General features: G+C 50.3%; 1 protein-coding gene across 27 annotated transcripts in view; it reads left to right on the top strand.

Moving 5' to 3' along the window:
• Positions 1 to 16969, top strand: part of AFAP1L2 (actin filament associated protein 1 like 2) — a 108004-nt gene that overhangs the window by 69651 nt on the left and 21384 nt on the right. For 26 of the 27 annotated variants that reach the window (XM_077945041.1, XM_077945040.1, XM_077945035.1 and 23 more), the window contains 3 exon segments: positions 293 to 367; positions 1694 to 1788; positions 10209 to 10299. In XM_077945041.1, coding sequence (XP_077801167.1) covers positions 293 to 367; positions 1694 to 1788; positions 10209 to 10299 — 261 coding nt within the window. 27 annotated transcript variants of the gene reach the window in all.

The raw sequence follows: 16969 nt of genomic DNA, 5'->3' as shown, positions 1-16969 counted from the left end.
CCTCGGCCTCCCAAAGCACAGGATTTTTATTCCTTAAGTTATCCTTCTGTATCTTACCTGCCCCCGCCCCCTCGGCCAGGCTAGAAAACCAGCAGTCAGCAACTTGTCATTTCTCTTTTGCAAATCTGTCAGCTCTTTCCATGTTAGACTATTCTTTCAATCCACTGAAAATGCCGTGTGCTTTTACTGGAACCCAGGCAGATGAAAACGGCTCTGGGGTAACAGGGTTTCTGGCTGGAGGCCCTTTCTCTTCATGAAGTCACACAAAGCCCGTGTCTCCTTCCTTCTGCAGGCTCTGATGAGGAGTACATTTATATGAACAAAGTGACCATCAACCAGCAACAGAATGCAGAGTCTCAAGGCAAAGGTATGAGGCTGGGATCACTGACGGGATGGCCACTCCCGGGATGAGGGAAGGTCCACGCTGGTTCTGTCCCACCTCTTCTTCCTCCCAGCCGGCACACAGACCCGCCTGGCGGAGTTATTTTTGGAAGCCACATTTTGGTTGGTGGTATTTTGGGTTGATGTATTTTGGGATGTTTCAACAGGCCACCCCCTCCTTGCCCATTGGATAAGGAATCTGGCCCTAAAACTTTTTGGCTGTTCCCAGCATCATCCTAGGAACAGGAAGTCATAATTCAGATGTTCGAAGAAAGCAGCTGTGTGTGGTGCTGATCCCACGGTTCTGCCTTTATGTCTTTTGATAGAAGTCTGTTTTGAGGAAGAGGAGAGAGAAATAAATGGTGGTGTCAGCAACTGCCTTAATAGTCACAGATGATGTTCAAAGGTGCTGTCTTTGGTGGAACGTTTTGTCTCCCATGGAAAGGACATATGTTGTCTTCCATGGTGCCTCCCTCTTCTGCTCTGTTCTGCTCTCTGCTTTTCCCTTAAAACCTCCAGGGAGGGGCCTGGCAAGACCTCAGGGAGGCCCAGAGGTATGCAGAGCTGCCTAGTTGCAGAAGAGGCAGGCTAAGAAGCACCATCTCCTAACTCCCAAGCCTGTGACTCAAACACAAAGGCTTAGAGAGGGGTGGGAACACGGCATTGCAAAGCACTCAGTCCCGTCAAAGGCTTGTCTCTGAGACATCAGCCACCAAATCCCCGAGGTCGGGACTGCCTGAGACTGTCTGTCCCAGGGCTGGCTGAAATGGACAGGCTCAGAAGTGTCTTTGGCACCTTTCCTTACAAGTGCACCGAGGGTTGGTGGCCTCACTTCCCCAGTGTGGTTCCTTCACTTCCTGCCCCTCACCAAGCCTGAGACATGGCAGAACTCATCCAGATGAGGTTGGCCACTCTGGTGGGGGTCGCTTGCCTTCCGGGTATACTGTGGGAGGAAAGAGCCATAATCACAGGGTCCATGCTGAGAGTGGCTCAATATAGTGGCCGCCAGGCAGCTCCTCTGCTGGCCGAAGCTCTGTGGCTAGACCATTTTTTTGACGTGGGGTGGGTAGGGGAGCAGGTACAGAGGCTGCCAGAAACACCAGGCACATGGCTGGGGCACTCCTGTACCCTATTCTTGGAGGAAAAACAACTTCAGCTCCAGAAACCGCCTGCCTGGATAATAAACACCTCAAAAAGAGGTGCATGTGCATGTGACCAGGAATGGTGCATGTGACCGGGCATTCCTGAGGAAGGAGACCCTGTGTGAGGCTGCTCACCCCTCACCGAAGCCTTCTCCTTTTGCTGCCCGCAGTGCCTGAGGAGCAGGGCCTGCTGCCCAATGGGGAGCCCAGCCAGCACTCCTCGGCCCCTCAGAAGAGCCTTCCAGACCTCCCACCACCCAAGATGGTAAGTGTCAGTCCAGGACCCCTGATTTCCCTGATGTGAGCCCCTTGAACGTCCAGTTGTCCTCACAGGTGTCAGCTCACTCAGTGTCTGGCATTTTCTGAGCAACTGCTGTGTTCAGGGATGGGGACAAGGCACGGGTAGGGACAGCAAAAGTAAACCTGCCTACAGGGGATTTGCTTGGGGCCGCGGTACTCCGGATGCTGAGGGTGATGGGTCTGGGGAAATTTGATTGAGTGCCACCTGACGCTACTCAGGCTCTTTATCTAGTATCATGTGAACAGGGCCATGAACAGCTGTGGTCATCAGCCTAGGCCACAGTGACCTTTAAAAAATTTGCAAGAGCCAGGTATAGTGGTGCATGCGTGTAGTCCCAGCTACTCAGGAGGCTGAGGCAGGAGGATTGCATGAGGCCAGGAACTGGAGGCTGCAGTGCACTGTGATCACACCTGTGAATAGCCACTATAGGCCAACCTGGACAACACAGCAAGACCCCATCTCTAAGATATAAAATAAGTGAATAAATAAATAAATAAATCATTCCCCTATGTTGTTCTGGAGTTAAAAAGCAAAGGAAAAGTAAAAATTCATAAATCATATCATACTGCACTTCCTGCTTGAACCTTACCAATAGTTCTTATTAAACATAGAAAAAACAAAATCCCATTTCTTAGCATGGCCTCAGGGCCTATGATCTGGCTCAGCTTCATTGTCCGGCCTCCTCATACAGAGTCTTCACTGGCCTCCCTTCTGCCCCTGGATTCTGTCACTGTGGTCAGGCCTGCTTTAGGGATTTTGCACCACCTGGGCCCCTACTAACTTCTCATCTCTCCGCAGTTCTTAAGAGAGACTTTGGCTGGGCGCGGTGGCTCAAGCCTGTAATCCCAGCACTTTGGGAGGCTGAGGTGGGCGGATCACGAGGTCGGGAGATCGAGACCATCTTGGCTAACACAGTGAAACCCCATCTCTACTAAAAATACAAAAAATTAGCCGGGCGTGGTGGCAGGCGCCTGTAGTCCCAGCTACTCGGGAGGCTGAGGCAGGAGAATGGTGTGAACCTGGGAGGCAGAGCTTGCAGTGAGCCGAGATCGTGCCACTGCACTCCAGCCTGGGCGACAGAACGAGACTCGGTCTCAAAAAAAAAAAAAAAAAAAAAGAGACTTCTGCTGCCTTGGCTAAGTAAGGCATCCCTCCCCCATCTGCACCCAGGTTGCTATCTACCCACCACCCAGTTACCTGCTCCATGGCTTGTGCTACTGGAACAGTCTTGTTTACTGTCTCCTTTCCTGATGTCAGCTCCTGAGGACAGGGACCTTGTGTCTCGTTTACTATTTTGTGTCCAGTATCTGCAGACATGGACAGAGGTAGGCCATACATAAATATCCATTAATTTGGATGGATGGAGTTGTAAAATCATATGGATGTGGGTTCAAATCCCAGTTCTGCATGCCACTAGCTCTTTGGCCTTGAGCAAGTTATTTGAAGTCTCTAACCCTCTGTTTCCTGGTTTATATGGAAGAAGTGCTCACATCTGTCTCATCAGATGGGCTTATTCAATGGGCTAAGGCTGGCAGCCCCTCACCACTGTGTGGCATACTGTGCTAGTATTCAGTGAGATAAGTGGTAGTATTTATATTTTAAGGGTGAGGAAACCTAATGTCACACAGCCTGTAAGTAACAGAGTCAGCATTTGAACCCATGTTCTTTCCCCTGTAGGGCATGGCTGGGGAGGGATCCTGGGGCAGGACTGGGGTCTCAGCTTAGAAGGGTTTATATGGGTAGCCAGGGGGTCTGGGGTCAGCGCCAGCAGGAAGCTAAGCTCCCGCCAAGTGACCATCACCTGATCTGTGGGCACATGTTTCCGTGGAGGGGATCCCAGCCCCAGAATGGCTCTGGACCGGCCCCTTCATTTGTGCCTTCCTGGGGGGCAGGGGCCACAGCTGAGGATCTGACTCCACCATGTGTGATGGGTGGGCAGTTCCAGAGAACCGGGGACAGTGTCCCACTGCATGCTGTCCCTTGAGCTGGGTGACAGCTGGTGGGGACTCCTCATCTCAGGCTGAGTGAGGCTTGATGTCAAGACTGAACCTGAGTCCCTGGTGTCCCTGTGATGCTGACAGTGCCAGTCACTGTTGCACCCTGAGCCTCAACCCCATCCCATGCACACACACCATCCGCCCACCACCCAGCAAGGAATACGTATTTTCGTCACTGTTTTTCATATGAAGAAACAGACTCAGAGTTAAAAACCACTGGCCAAGGTCCCACAGTTGGGAGGTACTAGGCCAGGATTTAAATGCAGGTTTTTGTTGTTGTTGTTCCCAATTCCTCCCCCAGCCTGGGCCTCCCTGACATTTGCTCCTGTCTGTAGCAGAGCAAGGGCTCAAGCTGTGTCCCTCCAGCACCAGGCTCCCCTCACTTTCAGTCCCGATACTTGGGGGAACAGCACAGCGCCTCTGCTGTCCCATCCGTATGCTGACGGCTTTAACCAGAGGTTTTCTGGTGTGGCCCAGGCATTGCTTGCTGGCTGGTGGGAGTGGAAAGGTGGCTGTTCTGAGCCACGGCTGGAACTTTTCTATCCTAAATCCAGCGTCTGATTCTGACCAAGGTACCTTGGGCTTTGCTAGTGGAAGTGCCATCATCTGCCCCACCAGGGACAGCTGCGGGTGGGTCCTCAGCTGGTGGGTAGGGGCAGAGATTCACGAGCACCGAGTACTGTGTGAGTGTTCGAGAGATTGTGTTTTACAAACAGCATGGACTGAGGGGCCCAGGGTCTGGGGCCTGGCTATAGCTGTAAGTTAACTGGGCCATGGTGAGTCCCTGTGGGCCCTGGGATTCTGGTGCTGGCTTCTGCTCCTCGGCCAGTGCCCTGTGCCTCGGACACTGAGTGTGGAGAGGGGCACGTGGTTCCCTCTAGAGTAGACTTCTTGGATTGTCGTCTGTGATTAGGGCTTGTGTCCTGTTTGAAAGGACAACTGCAACTAGTGCTGCAGTTGGGGAAAATATCAGTACTCAGGAATGGCCCGATCCCAAGGTGGCCTTTCAGCCAAGTGGTAACTGCCTGTGGACAGCTTCCAGGCCCCAGGGAGACTTCTAGCAAAGCCAGCTGAGTTGACAGGAAAAGGCAGCTCCCTCCCACTTTGTGGACTTTGCTGTGAAGGACCAGAGATGGGCGTGGACCGCGAGTCCCCTGACTAGGTCCCTCCTGGTCTTGTGCAAGGCACCCAACTACCCCAGGGGGTTCCAGATGTGGTGCGGGGATGTAGGTGGTGTCCACCAGGCACTCTCCCTGTCCTTGCCCACACACACGAGCACATGTCCTCACTCCGTCAGGCCTCCTCAGGTTGAATCAGGCTGAAGCAGCCATCACTCTTAGTCCAGGGCCCCCAGAGGAGCAGCGTCAGGGCAGAGCCGTGTCTGTGGCTCTGAAGGAGGAGGAGAACCAGAGCAGGGAGAGGCCGTGGCCGCCGGAACCCCATGGCCATGCTAGCCAGACCATCAACTGTGGCCAACAAACATCTGTTTCTGCTGCAAGGACCACAGCACCTGGCTGTGTAGACAGCAGCCTGGAGAGGCCACAGCTGCCTGAGTCACTGTCCAGCTGAGGCTGGAGCCCTGAGCGTGGAGTGCCCTGTGGCCTCTCTTCCTCAGACAGCAAACCCGTGCCTTCCTTCCCTGATCCCAGAACTTCAAGGTGTCAGGGAGGCCTCTCCACCTGAGGGCTGGGCCCTGCACAGCTGCCTGGCCCTGGACTCACCGGCCCCTTCTGCAGCACCTGGATGTCCGCCTGGGGTCCTCAGGGCCTATGGCTGGGCCAGGATCATGCCTCGGTCACAGGCTCGGGATGCGTGTCGGCCACGAGCCCAGATGTCCTCACTCCAACCCCTACAGACTCAGTAGAGAGCAGGTCTGTCCAGCGATAGAAGGGGCAGCCAGGGGTTTGGAGTGACCTCGTGGGTGTGGACAGTGACTCACGGAGCTGTGGCCTCTCCAGGCTGCTGTCTACACAGCCAGGTGCCGTGGTCCTTGCAGGAGAAACAGATGTTTGTTGGCCATGGTTGATGGTCTGGCTAGCATGGCCATCTCCACCCCATCATCCCTCTGAGGCCTGGCCACGCGCTGGTCTGCTGTTATATGAGCTGCTCTGTGGGGGAAGCCACTTAATCCCTAAAAGGACGTTGCCATGGCTAGCCTGGGAGGCTGGGCCTGGCCTGTCCACTCACCCCCACCTGGGAGCCTTCTGCAGTGTACTCTGGGGCAGGGTGGTTAGAGCTGGGAGGACGCCTTGGGTCCTCTGAGCCATCCCTCATCAGCTCTTGTGTCTAGTCTAAGCCAGGGCTTGGCAAACTGGAGCTCACTGGCCAAATCTGATCTGCAACATCCTTTAGTCAATAGTGTTTTATTAGAACGCAGCCAAGCTTATTTAGTTGTATTAGTCTGTGGACTTCTGAGCTACAGCAAGCAGTAGAGTTGAATAGCTGAGATAAGACAGAGGTTCTGAGTGGCCTACAAATCCCTAAAACATTTACTTTTTGGCCCTTTCCTGAAAAGATTTGCGGCCCTTTGGACCTCTGGTCTGGTCAATCCTGCCACGCCTGACTCGCTCACACAGTCCCTTCCTCCAAACAGTCTAAGTTTTTCAGGTTTTGATGTTAAATCTCTTCTGGATCTTCATTTAATATTCACATTCTTCCTGTAATCCCAGCACTTTGAGAGGTCAAGGCGGGCAGATCACCTGAGGTCGGGAGTTTGAGACCAGCCTGGCCAACATGGTGAAACCCCGTCTCTACAAAAAATACAAAAGTTAGCCAGGCATGGTGGCACGCGACTGTAATCCCAGCTACTCAGGAGGCTGAGGCAGGAGAATCACTTGAACCCAGGAGCTGAAAGTTGCAGTGAGCTGAGATCACACCACTGTACTCCAGCCTGGGCAACACAGCGAGACTCTGCCTCAAAATATATATATATAGAATTCACAGTCTTCACCATCATAATGATAATAATTAAAATAATAGTCCTTTCTCCTTAACCCTGTGAGATGATCTGTCTCCTTGAAGCTCTGATAATAGGTCATTGTGTCTGTTTAATCACATGACTCATCATTTAACCCAGCATCCTTGAGAGCTGGGACTCCATCCTGTGGTCTCCTCTGCACCCACCCCCGGAGTGCATTGGTTTATCTTCCACCAAACACATATATAACACCTTTCTCCCTTTCTTATTTTTACATTTTATTTTTTAGGTTAGTAAAAACTAATGTGTACTGAATATTGAATAGTGATAGGCACACTTCGATCCTTACAGCAACCCCATGTGACAGATATTTCTGCTCTCCCCATCTTATGCCAGGTCCAGAGAGGTCAAGTGAGTTGGTCGGAGTCACACGGCGAGGATGTCCTAGTGTCAGGATTCAAGCCTAGTTCTGGGGATCGTACTCCATTCCTGCCCTGCACTGTCTCTGCATAGTGAGCCATTTTCAGAGTTTGCAGTGTCAACCTACAGGCAAAAAATGGAGGCAAAATAAATATAAGTAGAGAGTTTATTCTGACCAAATTTGAGGGCTGCAGTCCAGGAGCACAGATTCAAGTTACCTTGAATCCATGTTCCTATTGGCAGCAGTTACAAGTGGGTTTTCAAAGGAAAAAGAAGAGTTTTTAAGTTGTTTACCAATATTTTACATTAAAATACCGTAAGCTATCCATCAGCTAAACATTGTTCTTTGTAGCATAAATTCCAGGAACCTGAAGATAATGGATGAGGCAGCTAGTGAGGAATAAAATGCCTTTAAACAGTTGCCCCCAGGAATGGGAATGGGGAGAGGAGAAAACGGTGCCCGAAGCCCCATACTCCTGTCTCTGGGCTTGATACATTTTGCACACCTGAGTAGCTCAAACTCCTCTGAGCTATTTTTCTTCTCAAAGAAGCTTAGGAGACACTCAGAAAACACTGCCTGGCTCCACCCTGGACAGGACAGGAGGCCCCCAGGGACAGGCCCTGTTGTGATGACCCCTGGGGAGCTCCTGCAGAAGAGTTCACTCCTCCCTTTGTCCTGTTCGACTCTCGGGAATCCTGACCTGGGGGGGCCAGATCTTGGGTGCCCAGAGCTTTTCTCCAGATGGGACCCGCCTGATGGGAATGGAGCTTCTTGGAGGCTGGAGCTGGAGGCCCAGCCAGATCAGACTGTGAGGCCTAGGGCCCACTGGGGAGACCTTACTGCTGTGGCGGCGAGAGGACCCTTTCCCTGTGGACCCTAGGGAGCCTGTTGTTAGTGGATCACGGGCAGTCTGTCACTGTCTCAGCCTTTTCTCAGGCTGCTGGCTGGCCAGGGGGACCAGGACAGGCTGAGACAGCAAAGATACCGCACCAGGCTGGGACTGCAAAGAGGGAGGACCATATGCTAGCAGTTACCAGTGACGCGCCCATTGTCTGCTAGGGCAGAGGTGTGCGACCTGACTCCCTTCGGCAGTGCATCTGTCGGCCCAGTACAGTGTCAGGTTTGCTTACGAAATGACCAAATTCTTTGATTCCTTCCTTTGTAGGGGGTGCCATGTGCCAGAGGAGGGCTGAAGGCTGTTCTGAGTCTGCCCTGTGCCTCGTGTCAGCTCTGTTGGTACAGGACCAGATCTGCTGCTGGACCCAGGCTGTGGCCTGGTCTCAGCCAACCCTCTGTGATGCCCTGTCAGGGTCAATCCTCTTCGTCTCAGCTTGCAGGACAACAGTCTAGTAGTTCGACTCCTGTCACATTAACTGCCCTCACTGCTCAACCTGCAGACCCTGGGACTGTGGAGGGGCCCCAGACAGTGATAACAATGGCCTCCTTGTATTTAACATGGGCCAGGCCCTGTGGAAACAGTCACGTTTTGTCTCATTGAATTTTCAAAACAACCCTAGTATTATTTTATAAAGAAGGAAAGCAAGGCTCAGAGAGCCTGTCACATACCCAAGGTTAAATCTATGAGGTCCTAAAGCCTGGATTGAAATCAAGTTACATGAACTCCAGGGTCTATATAAACAGATTGTAGAGTCCAAGCCACACAGGACTGGGCTCTGGGGACCCTTGTGTCCTCGCCCTGGGGAAGCTGGAAGGGATACTCTTGCAGCCCATGGAGTTTCATGATTCAGAAAGATGCTGGGGGCCGGGTGTGGTGGCTGGCGCCCGTGATCCCAACAATTTGGGAAGCCAAGGCGGGCAGTCACTTAAGGTCAGGGGTTTGAGACCAGCCTGGTCAACATGATGAAACCCCATCTCTGCTAAAAATATAAAAGTTAGCCGGGCGTGGTGGCGCTCCCCTGTAGTCCCAGCTACTCAGGAGACTGAGGCAGGAGAATCACTTGAACCTGGGAGGCAGAAGTTGCAGTGAACCAGGATCGTACCACTGCACTCCAGCCTGGGTGACAGAGTAAGACTCTATCTGAAAAACACAACAAAAGAGACCCACGTTCAAGGGTGCTTACACATTCATGACCTGTCTCTCATAATAGTAATGCAACAAGTTACCTCTTTTTCTCCCCCATGGTTGCTGTATAAAGGTAGCTTATGGAAGCATAGTTTCATAGTCTAGTGCCTACTGTGCAGGTGGAATAAGGGAGGAACAGAATGATTTCATGTTCTATGCTTCTAACACAGTTGCAGGTGTTTTTTACTCTACTCGAATTGCACACGTTCATCCTCATCCCACACAAGCAGCTCAGGGTCATCTTTGAGACTCAGTCCAAAGATCACATCCCTTGGGCATCCTTCCTTTGTCCTAAATGTTCCTCACACCCTCTTCTGGTTCCCACAGAACTTTGACCTTGTTCATTATAGTACTACTGTATCACAATGCACTTGACCAGGAGCTGTTAAAGATTTACCAGCTACTCAAGCTTATTTTAGGACTGACTCGTGAAGTTTCAATGTGTCCCTCTCAGCTAGCACGTGGAAGTCATCCACTATTTGCTGAATGAGTGATTGAACTATATACTATGGTAAAAGTGTAGGATTTAGAAACCTGGTCCTCTTTCCCCATGTGCTATTGATTAGCACTTGTCTTTTTAGAAAATATATTCTATATTCTATTTAAAAGCCACAATAGCTATCCCAACAGCCTGGCACTCTCTGGACCGTTAAGTGTGTGATATATCATGTGCATAATGATATTTTGTGTGTGTGGTAGTGAGTTTGAGCCTCATTTTGCAGGGGAGAAAGCTGAGTCTTGGCAAGGTTAGAAAACGTGCCCACAGCCCTTCCATGGCTACAGATCAAACACTATGGACTCTGACTGATGGGATTCATGATATTGCGTGTTCTCCCTCCCAACTTGCTTAAAGTTTAACATCCAGCTGGGCATTTTTGTCTTCTAGACTTCCACCCAAAGAGTTATGTCCAGTTGCTCCCAGTGTACTGTATCTGCAAATGTTTGTCTTATTTGTTCATACCACAGATTCCAGAACGGAAACAGCTTGCCATCCCAAAGACGGAGTCTCCAGAGGGCTACTATGAAGAGGCTGAGCCATATGACACATCCCTGAATGGTACATCCCCGCGGCTGGGGCTTGGGAGGGCAACTTACTGCTTCCTTCTCAGATGTTGGTGCAGACTTACCTGGGGGTAACAGATATGCTCATCCTGGGCTGGGTGACAGAGGGTAGCCTGGGCTGCTGTGACAGGAAAGTATGGTCCAAATTGAGAACTGGCCACAGAGCATTCAGCCTTTAGTCTGAATGGGGAGTGAAGACCCACAGCAGACCTAGCTGTCCTGCAAGGAGGAGCGAGGGATGGCACATAACAAATAGGTTGACTGTGTCTGATGTTTTCTGTGGTTCCTGCCTGCAAGTTGTGAGATTTCAGCACAAAGGTGATGGAAGAGAGGAGTTTTGGCCAACAGGCCCAAGGCCCTGGTCAGCAATGGAAGTGGTGGTCAGGCTGAGTCTGAGCTCAGTTTCCACATTCTTTCACTGGACTCATAGTTATGGTGCTCCCACTGTGTCAGGGACAGGAGCCCAGTCATCCCTAGCACTGACATTCGGTGAAAGAAGACAGACAACAAATAAACAGCATGTGTCAGTGGTGATAAGTGAGAGGATGGAAAACAGAACAGGAGCTGGGCTTCTGCAGGACAGGGGAGTTACTTTAGATAGGGAAGGCTTCTCTGATAGCATGACTTAAACAGATTCCTGAATGAAGTGGAGAGTGAGTCAGGCAGATACATTCAGGAAGAACTTTCCAGACAGAGAACATGGTATCTGCAAAAGCCCCAAGGCAGGAGAGCTCTGGGTGTGTCTGAGGAACAACAGGGAAGCCAGCATGGCAGGAGCAGGGGAGAGTGACAGGAGATGGGGACACAGATGGGGCTGCCAGCCACAGGAATGACTTTGGCCTTTCTCTGAGTGAGGAAAGACTGCAAACCTCCAGAGGGTTACTTAGGGACTGGCCTAACTTAATGTATTAGTCTGTACTCATGCTGCTAAGAAAGACATACCCAAGACTAGGTAACTTATAAAGGAAAGAGGTTTAATGGACTCACAGTTCCACATAGTTGGAGAGGCCTCACAATCATGGCAGAAGATGAAGAGGAAAGACGTCTTACATGGCAGTAGCAAGAGAGAGCGTGTGCAGGGAAACTCCCCTTTATAAAACCATCAGATCTCGTGAGACTTATTCACTATCACGAGAACAGATTGGGAAAGACTCACCCCCATGATTCAATTACCTCCCACCAGGTCCCTCCCATGACACATGGGAATTATGGGAGCTACAATTCAAGATGAAATTTGGGTGGAGACACAGTCAAACTTATATCACTTAGGTATTGAAAAGATCGCCCTGGATACTGTGTGAGCAGCTCTGTAGGCAGGGCTCATGCTAACACCCTCTGTCCTTGGCTGATGGTTCGCAGCCTGAGGAAGTTGGATCAAAAGTGCTCTTGGTTTGGGGATTTGATTACACAGGAAGGCTTCGAGGTTCAGGAAGAGGTGGTTGTGACCCTCATCTCTGGGGCAGCTGGACTGTGGTCCTCCCCTTCTGGCTTCCTTCTCTTTCCTTCCTTTGTAAGTGAAAGGGCTTTCAAAGCATAATCAATCAGCAGATATAAAAGGCCAGGGACCCTGGGGCTGGGAATGAACTAGGCTGAAGAAGGTGTTGTTGGTTCCATAAAGAACAGGACCAGGAATGAGATGGAACCAGCCTAAGTGCCCATCAACCAATGAGGGGATAAAGAAAAATGTGGTACATACACAGCACAGAAGACTACTCAGCCAGAAAAAGGAATAAAATAATGTTTTTTGCAGAAACTTGGATGGAACTAGAGGCCATTATTCTAAGTGAAGTAACTCAGGATGGAAAACCAAATATCCTATGTTCTCACTTATAAGTGGGAGCTAAGCTTTGAAGACCCAAAGGCATAAGAGTGATATAATGGACTTTGGGGACTAGCGGGGGAAGATTGGGAGCAGGGGTGAGGGATAAAAGACCACATATTTGGTACAGTGTACACTGCTCGGATGACAGGTGCACTATCAGAAATCATCATTAAAGAACGTATCCACCTGAACCCCAAAAACTATTGGAATAAAAATAAGAACAGGACCAGGAATGAGATGGGACCGGTGACTGGGAGAGGCATGGGATTCCCCTGCCCTTCCTTCACACTTACCTGCCGCCTCCTGCTGGGAACTCTGTGGGAGGTGATCGCCTGTTTGGGTTGAGTCTATTCTAAGACACTGGCTTTGTGGGCAGTCGGCACTTAGCACTGACCCACTGAGCATGCGAGGTGGTGCCAACTCACCAGTCGGGCTGTGATTTCAGACCAAAGGCAAGGGTGCGGTGCTGCCGTCTGGATGCGCGTTGAAGGTGGAAACAGTGACTCACCGCGGTGAGCACCTCCCTGCCCTCAGGTGCGGTCGGGCCAGCAGGGGCCTGCCTGCCAGACGTGCCAGGGGGCCGGTTTGTGGGGCAGACGCTCCATCTCGACACAAACAAGTGGTCAGAAAGGCCAGCGCTTCTTGGTTTTGTCTCTCAACTGTGAGTTCATACTTGTCGTAGCCGGGACTAGGGGTCATCCCAAGGACAGCTCAAACTCACTGTGTGGAGTGGGTCAAGAAAGCTCCCAGATGGAGGAAATCCAGCTGCGAGGTGGGAGGGAACATAGTTCTGCCTGTCCTGCCAGCCAGCGAGAGGCCTGGGGATGACTTGGGGAGAAGCAGTCACAGTCAGCACAGAGCGAGGCCTTCACCTGCCTTACAAGCTGGCCTGGCCTCAGGTCCTGCCTGGTCAGTGTGACATGCAGCATGTGGCCAGAGAAATGGGTGTGGGCCCCAGCCCCTTGCTATAGTTGGTGGCCATAGCGATTTGCTGACTTCCTGCAAAAGGTCAGTTTCTTGGATTCTTGACCTGCTGTATCAGCCCTGTCCCCACACTGCTCCCCGGGTCATGTCCCTCTCTCTGAGCACATGTGTAATGAGTGCCCTGATGGCCTGTGCTAGGGGTATCGGGGTCTGCCCTGCTTGCCAGAGATACCGGGTACTTCGCTGATGGTGTCTTACCCTGGGGTAATGCTAGTGGCTATAACAACCCAGCAGCTTCTGTCTACAGTAACACAATGCAAACCTGTTTCTCACTCAGGGGTATTTCAGTGGGGGGCATTACTCATCCTCATGTAGATTAGGTGCCCAGGCTCCGTCCATGTTTGTTTCGGCCACCCTCAAGGGCCACAGAATCCTCTGCAGAGAGAGAGCAGAGAACCCCTATCTGCTTCTTAACAGCACCAGCCAGAAGCGACACACATCACTTCCACCCACAGTCCCTTGGTGACAAGTAGTCACATGGTCATCTCTGGATGCGAAGGGGTCTGGATCCAGGAAATGTTGTCCTTGGCTCAGCAGTGGCCTCACCCAACAGCCCATACCTCTGATGGGCAAGCATTAACCTCTGGTGGACTGGCAGCTGGGTTGCCACATCTGGGTCTCTCTTTGTGTCTCTGCACTTGGACGTACTCCTCTCTTCATCCTGTCTCTCTTCTCTTCCCTCTGTCCGTGCTCCTGGATGTTGTGCAGGTCACTCTGGTGGATTTCTCCCCAGTGGAGTCCCCAGATGGGTGCAGATGCCCGAAGGAGTCATTTACGCCACGATCACCTTGGGTACTGCTTGCTCCCTGAGCTGGAATGCCAGTGATTCTTGCCTGCTGCCTGGCTCTCAAAGATGTGTGCGTGCCCCGAGGGTGGCCACCGCCTTTTTCCTGTCCTCGTGCATGGGTCCTGCACGTGCATGCTCTGTGCAATCTTCCCAGAGGAGCCACCTACCTGGCCTTCCACAGTCCCACCCCCACTGCCCTGAACGTGCTATCAAAACACATGGCTAAAAGACCCACAGTGTGCATGGCTGTTCTGCCCTCAGTTCCACAGGACATAGTGAGGTAGAGTCTACCTAGGGATGGCAGACGGGGATGGAATTATCTCAGCATCCTGCCTCTCATTCCTGTTCACCCTGTACCTCCTAGAAGCCAAGTATCTGTTTTCAGAATATGGTACTGTTTTTGTTTGGTTTTGTTTTGGAGATGGAGTCTGGCTCTGTCACCCAGGCTGAAATGCAGTGGCATGATCTTGGCTCACTGCAACCTTTACCTCCCAGGTTCAAGTGATTCTCTTACCTCCACCTCCCAAGTAGCTGGGATTACAGGCATGCAACATCAGGCCTGGCTAATTTTTGTATCTTTAGTGGAAACGGGGTTTTGCCATATTGGCCAGGCTGGTCTCGAACTCCTGGCCTCAAGTGATCTGCCCTCTTCAGCTTCCCAAAGTACTGGAATTGCAGGTGTGAGCCACCATGCCTGGCCAAGAATATCCAATGTTTATGGTGTGCTATTATGATCCCTCTTACGGGTAAAAACAATTATTAATATATTTGCTCTAAATTTCCTCCGAGCTACTCCAGGAGTATGATTTATTGTTCTTTTTTCTTTTTCTTTTTTTTTTTTTTTTGAGACAGAGTTTCACTCTGTTGCCCAGGCTGGAGTGCATTGGCGCAATCTCCGCTCACTGCAAGTTCTGCGGCCTCCCAGGTTCACGCCATTCTCCTGCCTCTGCCTCCCGAGAAGCTGGGATTACAGGCATCCACCACCATGCCCGGCTAATTTTTTTTTTTTTTTGTATCTTTAGTAGAGACGGGGTTTCACCGTGTTTGCCAGGATGGTCTCGATCTCCTGACCTCATGATCTGCCCGCCTCAGCCTCCCAAAGTGCTGGGATTACAGGCGTGAGCCACCACGCCTGGTCATTTTTATTTTTATTTTATTTTTTTTGTGAGACAGAATCTCACTCTGCCAGCCAGGCTGGAGTGGAATGGCATGATCTCAGCTCACTGCAACCTTCCACTTCCTGGTTCAAGCGATTCTCCTGCCTCAGCCTCCTGAGTAGCTGGGATTATAGGCATCCACCACCATGCCCGGCTAATTTTTTTTGTATTTTTAGAAAAGACAGGGTTTCACCATGTTGGCCAGGCTGGTCTCAAACTCCTGACCTCAAGTGATCTGCCCAGCTTGGCCTCCTAAATTTCTGGGATTACAGGTGTTAGCTACCATGCCCAGCCTCTTTTTTTTTCTCAATGTTTTTTCTTTCATACCTAGTCCTGTTAATGATTTGCTGTTCTTAGCCTCCTAATACCCCCATGGAGGAGGATGGGCAAATGTTAGAATTCTTCATGAAACATGTGGGGCAACCCCAGAAGTGCAGAACAGTGGAGACTTACCCAAATTCTTCACACTAAACTCTGTAGCCTCCTCCATTAATTTTTGTTACTGAAGGAAGAATCCCAATGACAGTGTATCATTTTTAAAATGTCACTTATTATACAGATAATGCAATACTGGCAATAAGGAAAAATTTTTTAAATTACCCTGATCCTACCACCCATCAAATCAACTATTTTGAGCTTTTTCTATGTTGCCTTGCAGTGCTGATCTATTTGCACGTATAGTTCTAATTGTGCTTTCTCCCTTGTCATACCTTAGGGAGTTTATTGAGCTGCACACCAGTCTTCAGAGTTTTAATTGATTACAATTGCAGAGTAGATTCCTAAGTGGGTAAAATCATGCTTTACTTACCCAGTCCCCTTCTGCTGACTGCTAAACAGCCCTTGAATGAATATTCTAATGCATGTAACATTCTTCCCCACACCTGCCCTTTTTTGAGACAGGGTCTCTGTTGCCCAGGCTGGAGTGCAGTGGCATGATCTCAGTTCATTGTAACCTTCGTCTCCTGGGCTCAAGCCATCCTCAGCCTCCCAAGTAGCTGGGACTGTAGGTGCATACCACTATGCCCAGCTAATTTTTGTATTTTTTGTAGAGATGGGGTTTTGCCATGCTGCCCAGGCTGGTCTCGAACTCCTGAGCTCAAGTGATCCACCTGCCTCGGCTTCCCAGAGTGCCAGAATTACAGGCATGAGCTACCACGCCTGGTCCCTTCTCTTTTTAAAAAACTAGCCAGACTGCTGTCTGAGAAGCCTGTGTTAAATTACATTGTCACCTGTCATCTAAGAGTTCAGGGTTCCATCCTGGGTAATACTGCTATTTTCAGTCTTATTTAATAGGTATAAATTATACACTTTTACATTAAGCCATAAAGAGAAGTAGTGTCACATGACTTTTAAAGAAAACTGATATTAAAATATTTAAAATGTTGTTTTTAGAAACATTAAAACACATTTTCATTGGCACTGTTGCTAGAATAACTATTGCAGGGGCCTCATCCCATTTTTCTATATTCTAATTCAAATGTGCTTCTTAGTAAAATCAAATGTGCTTCTTAGTAAAATCAAATGTGCTTCTTAGTAAAATCAACAATATTTTATGTAGCTATACAGACAGGTGAAAGGGCTTCTGGATTCTTCTGCCAAGACTTAGGGGCCTCTGGGCTGGTCCTCTTCTGAAGGGTGTCATGGGAATGAAGGCAGAGTGTCATTCAGCCCGACTCAAGGGGAAAGAACAAGGACTGCCATGCAGAAGTCAGGGAAATATAGATGCTGAGTCCATTTCCTAACTGATAGGGCTGCCGGGAATGGGAGTATCCAGTGATCAGGAGACAGTGAGCCCTCCCCGGGAAATTCGGGCAGAACATCAAGGTTATGGTAGACAGGATTCCTGTGCCAGGTGTTGGACTGAAATCCTGAGGTTCCCTTTCCTCCATGCCCTGCTTTTCAGGGATAGATGGAT

This window comes from Macaca mulatta, chromosome 9 (assembly GCF_049350105.2).
Source record: "Macaca mulatta isolate MMU2019108-1 chromosome 9, T2T-MMU8v2.0, whole genome shotgun sequence".
Taxonomy (NCBI): Eukaryota; Metazoa; Chordata; class Mammalia; order Primates; family Cercopithecidae; genus Macaca; species Macaca mulatta.
This window is presented reverse-complemented; position numbering and strand designations above follow the sequence as displayed.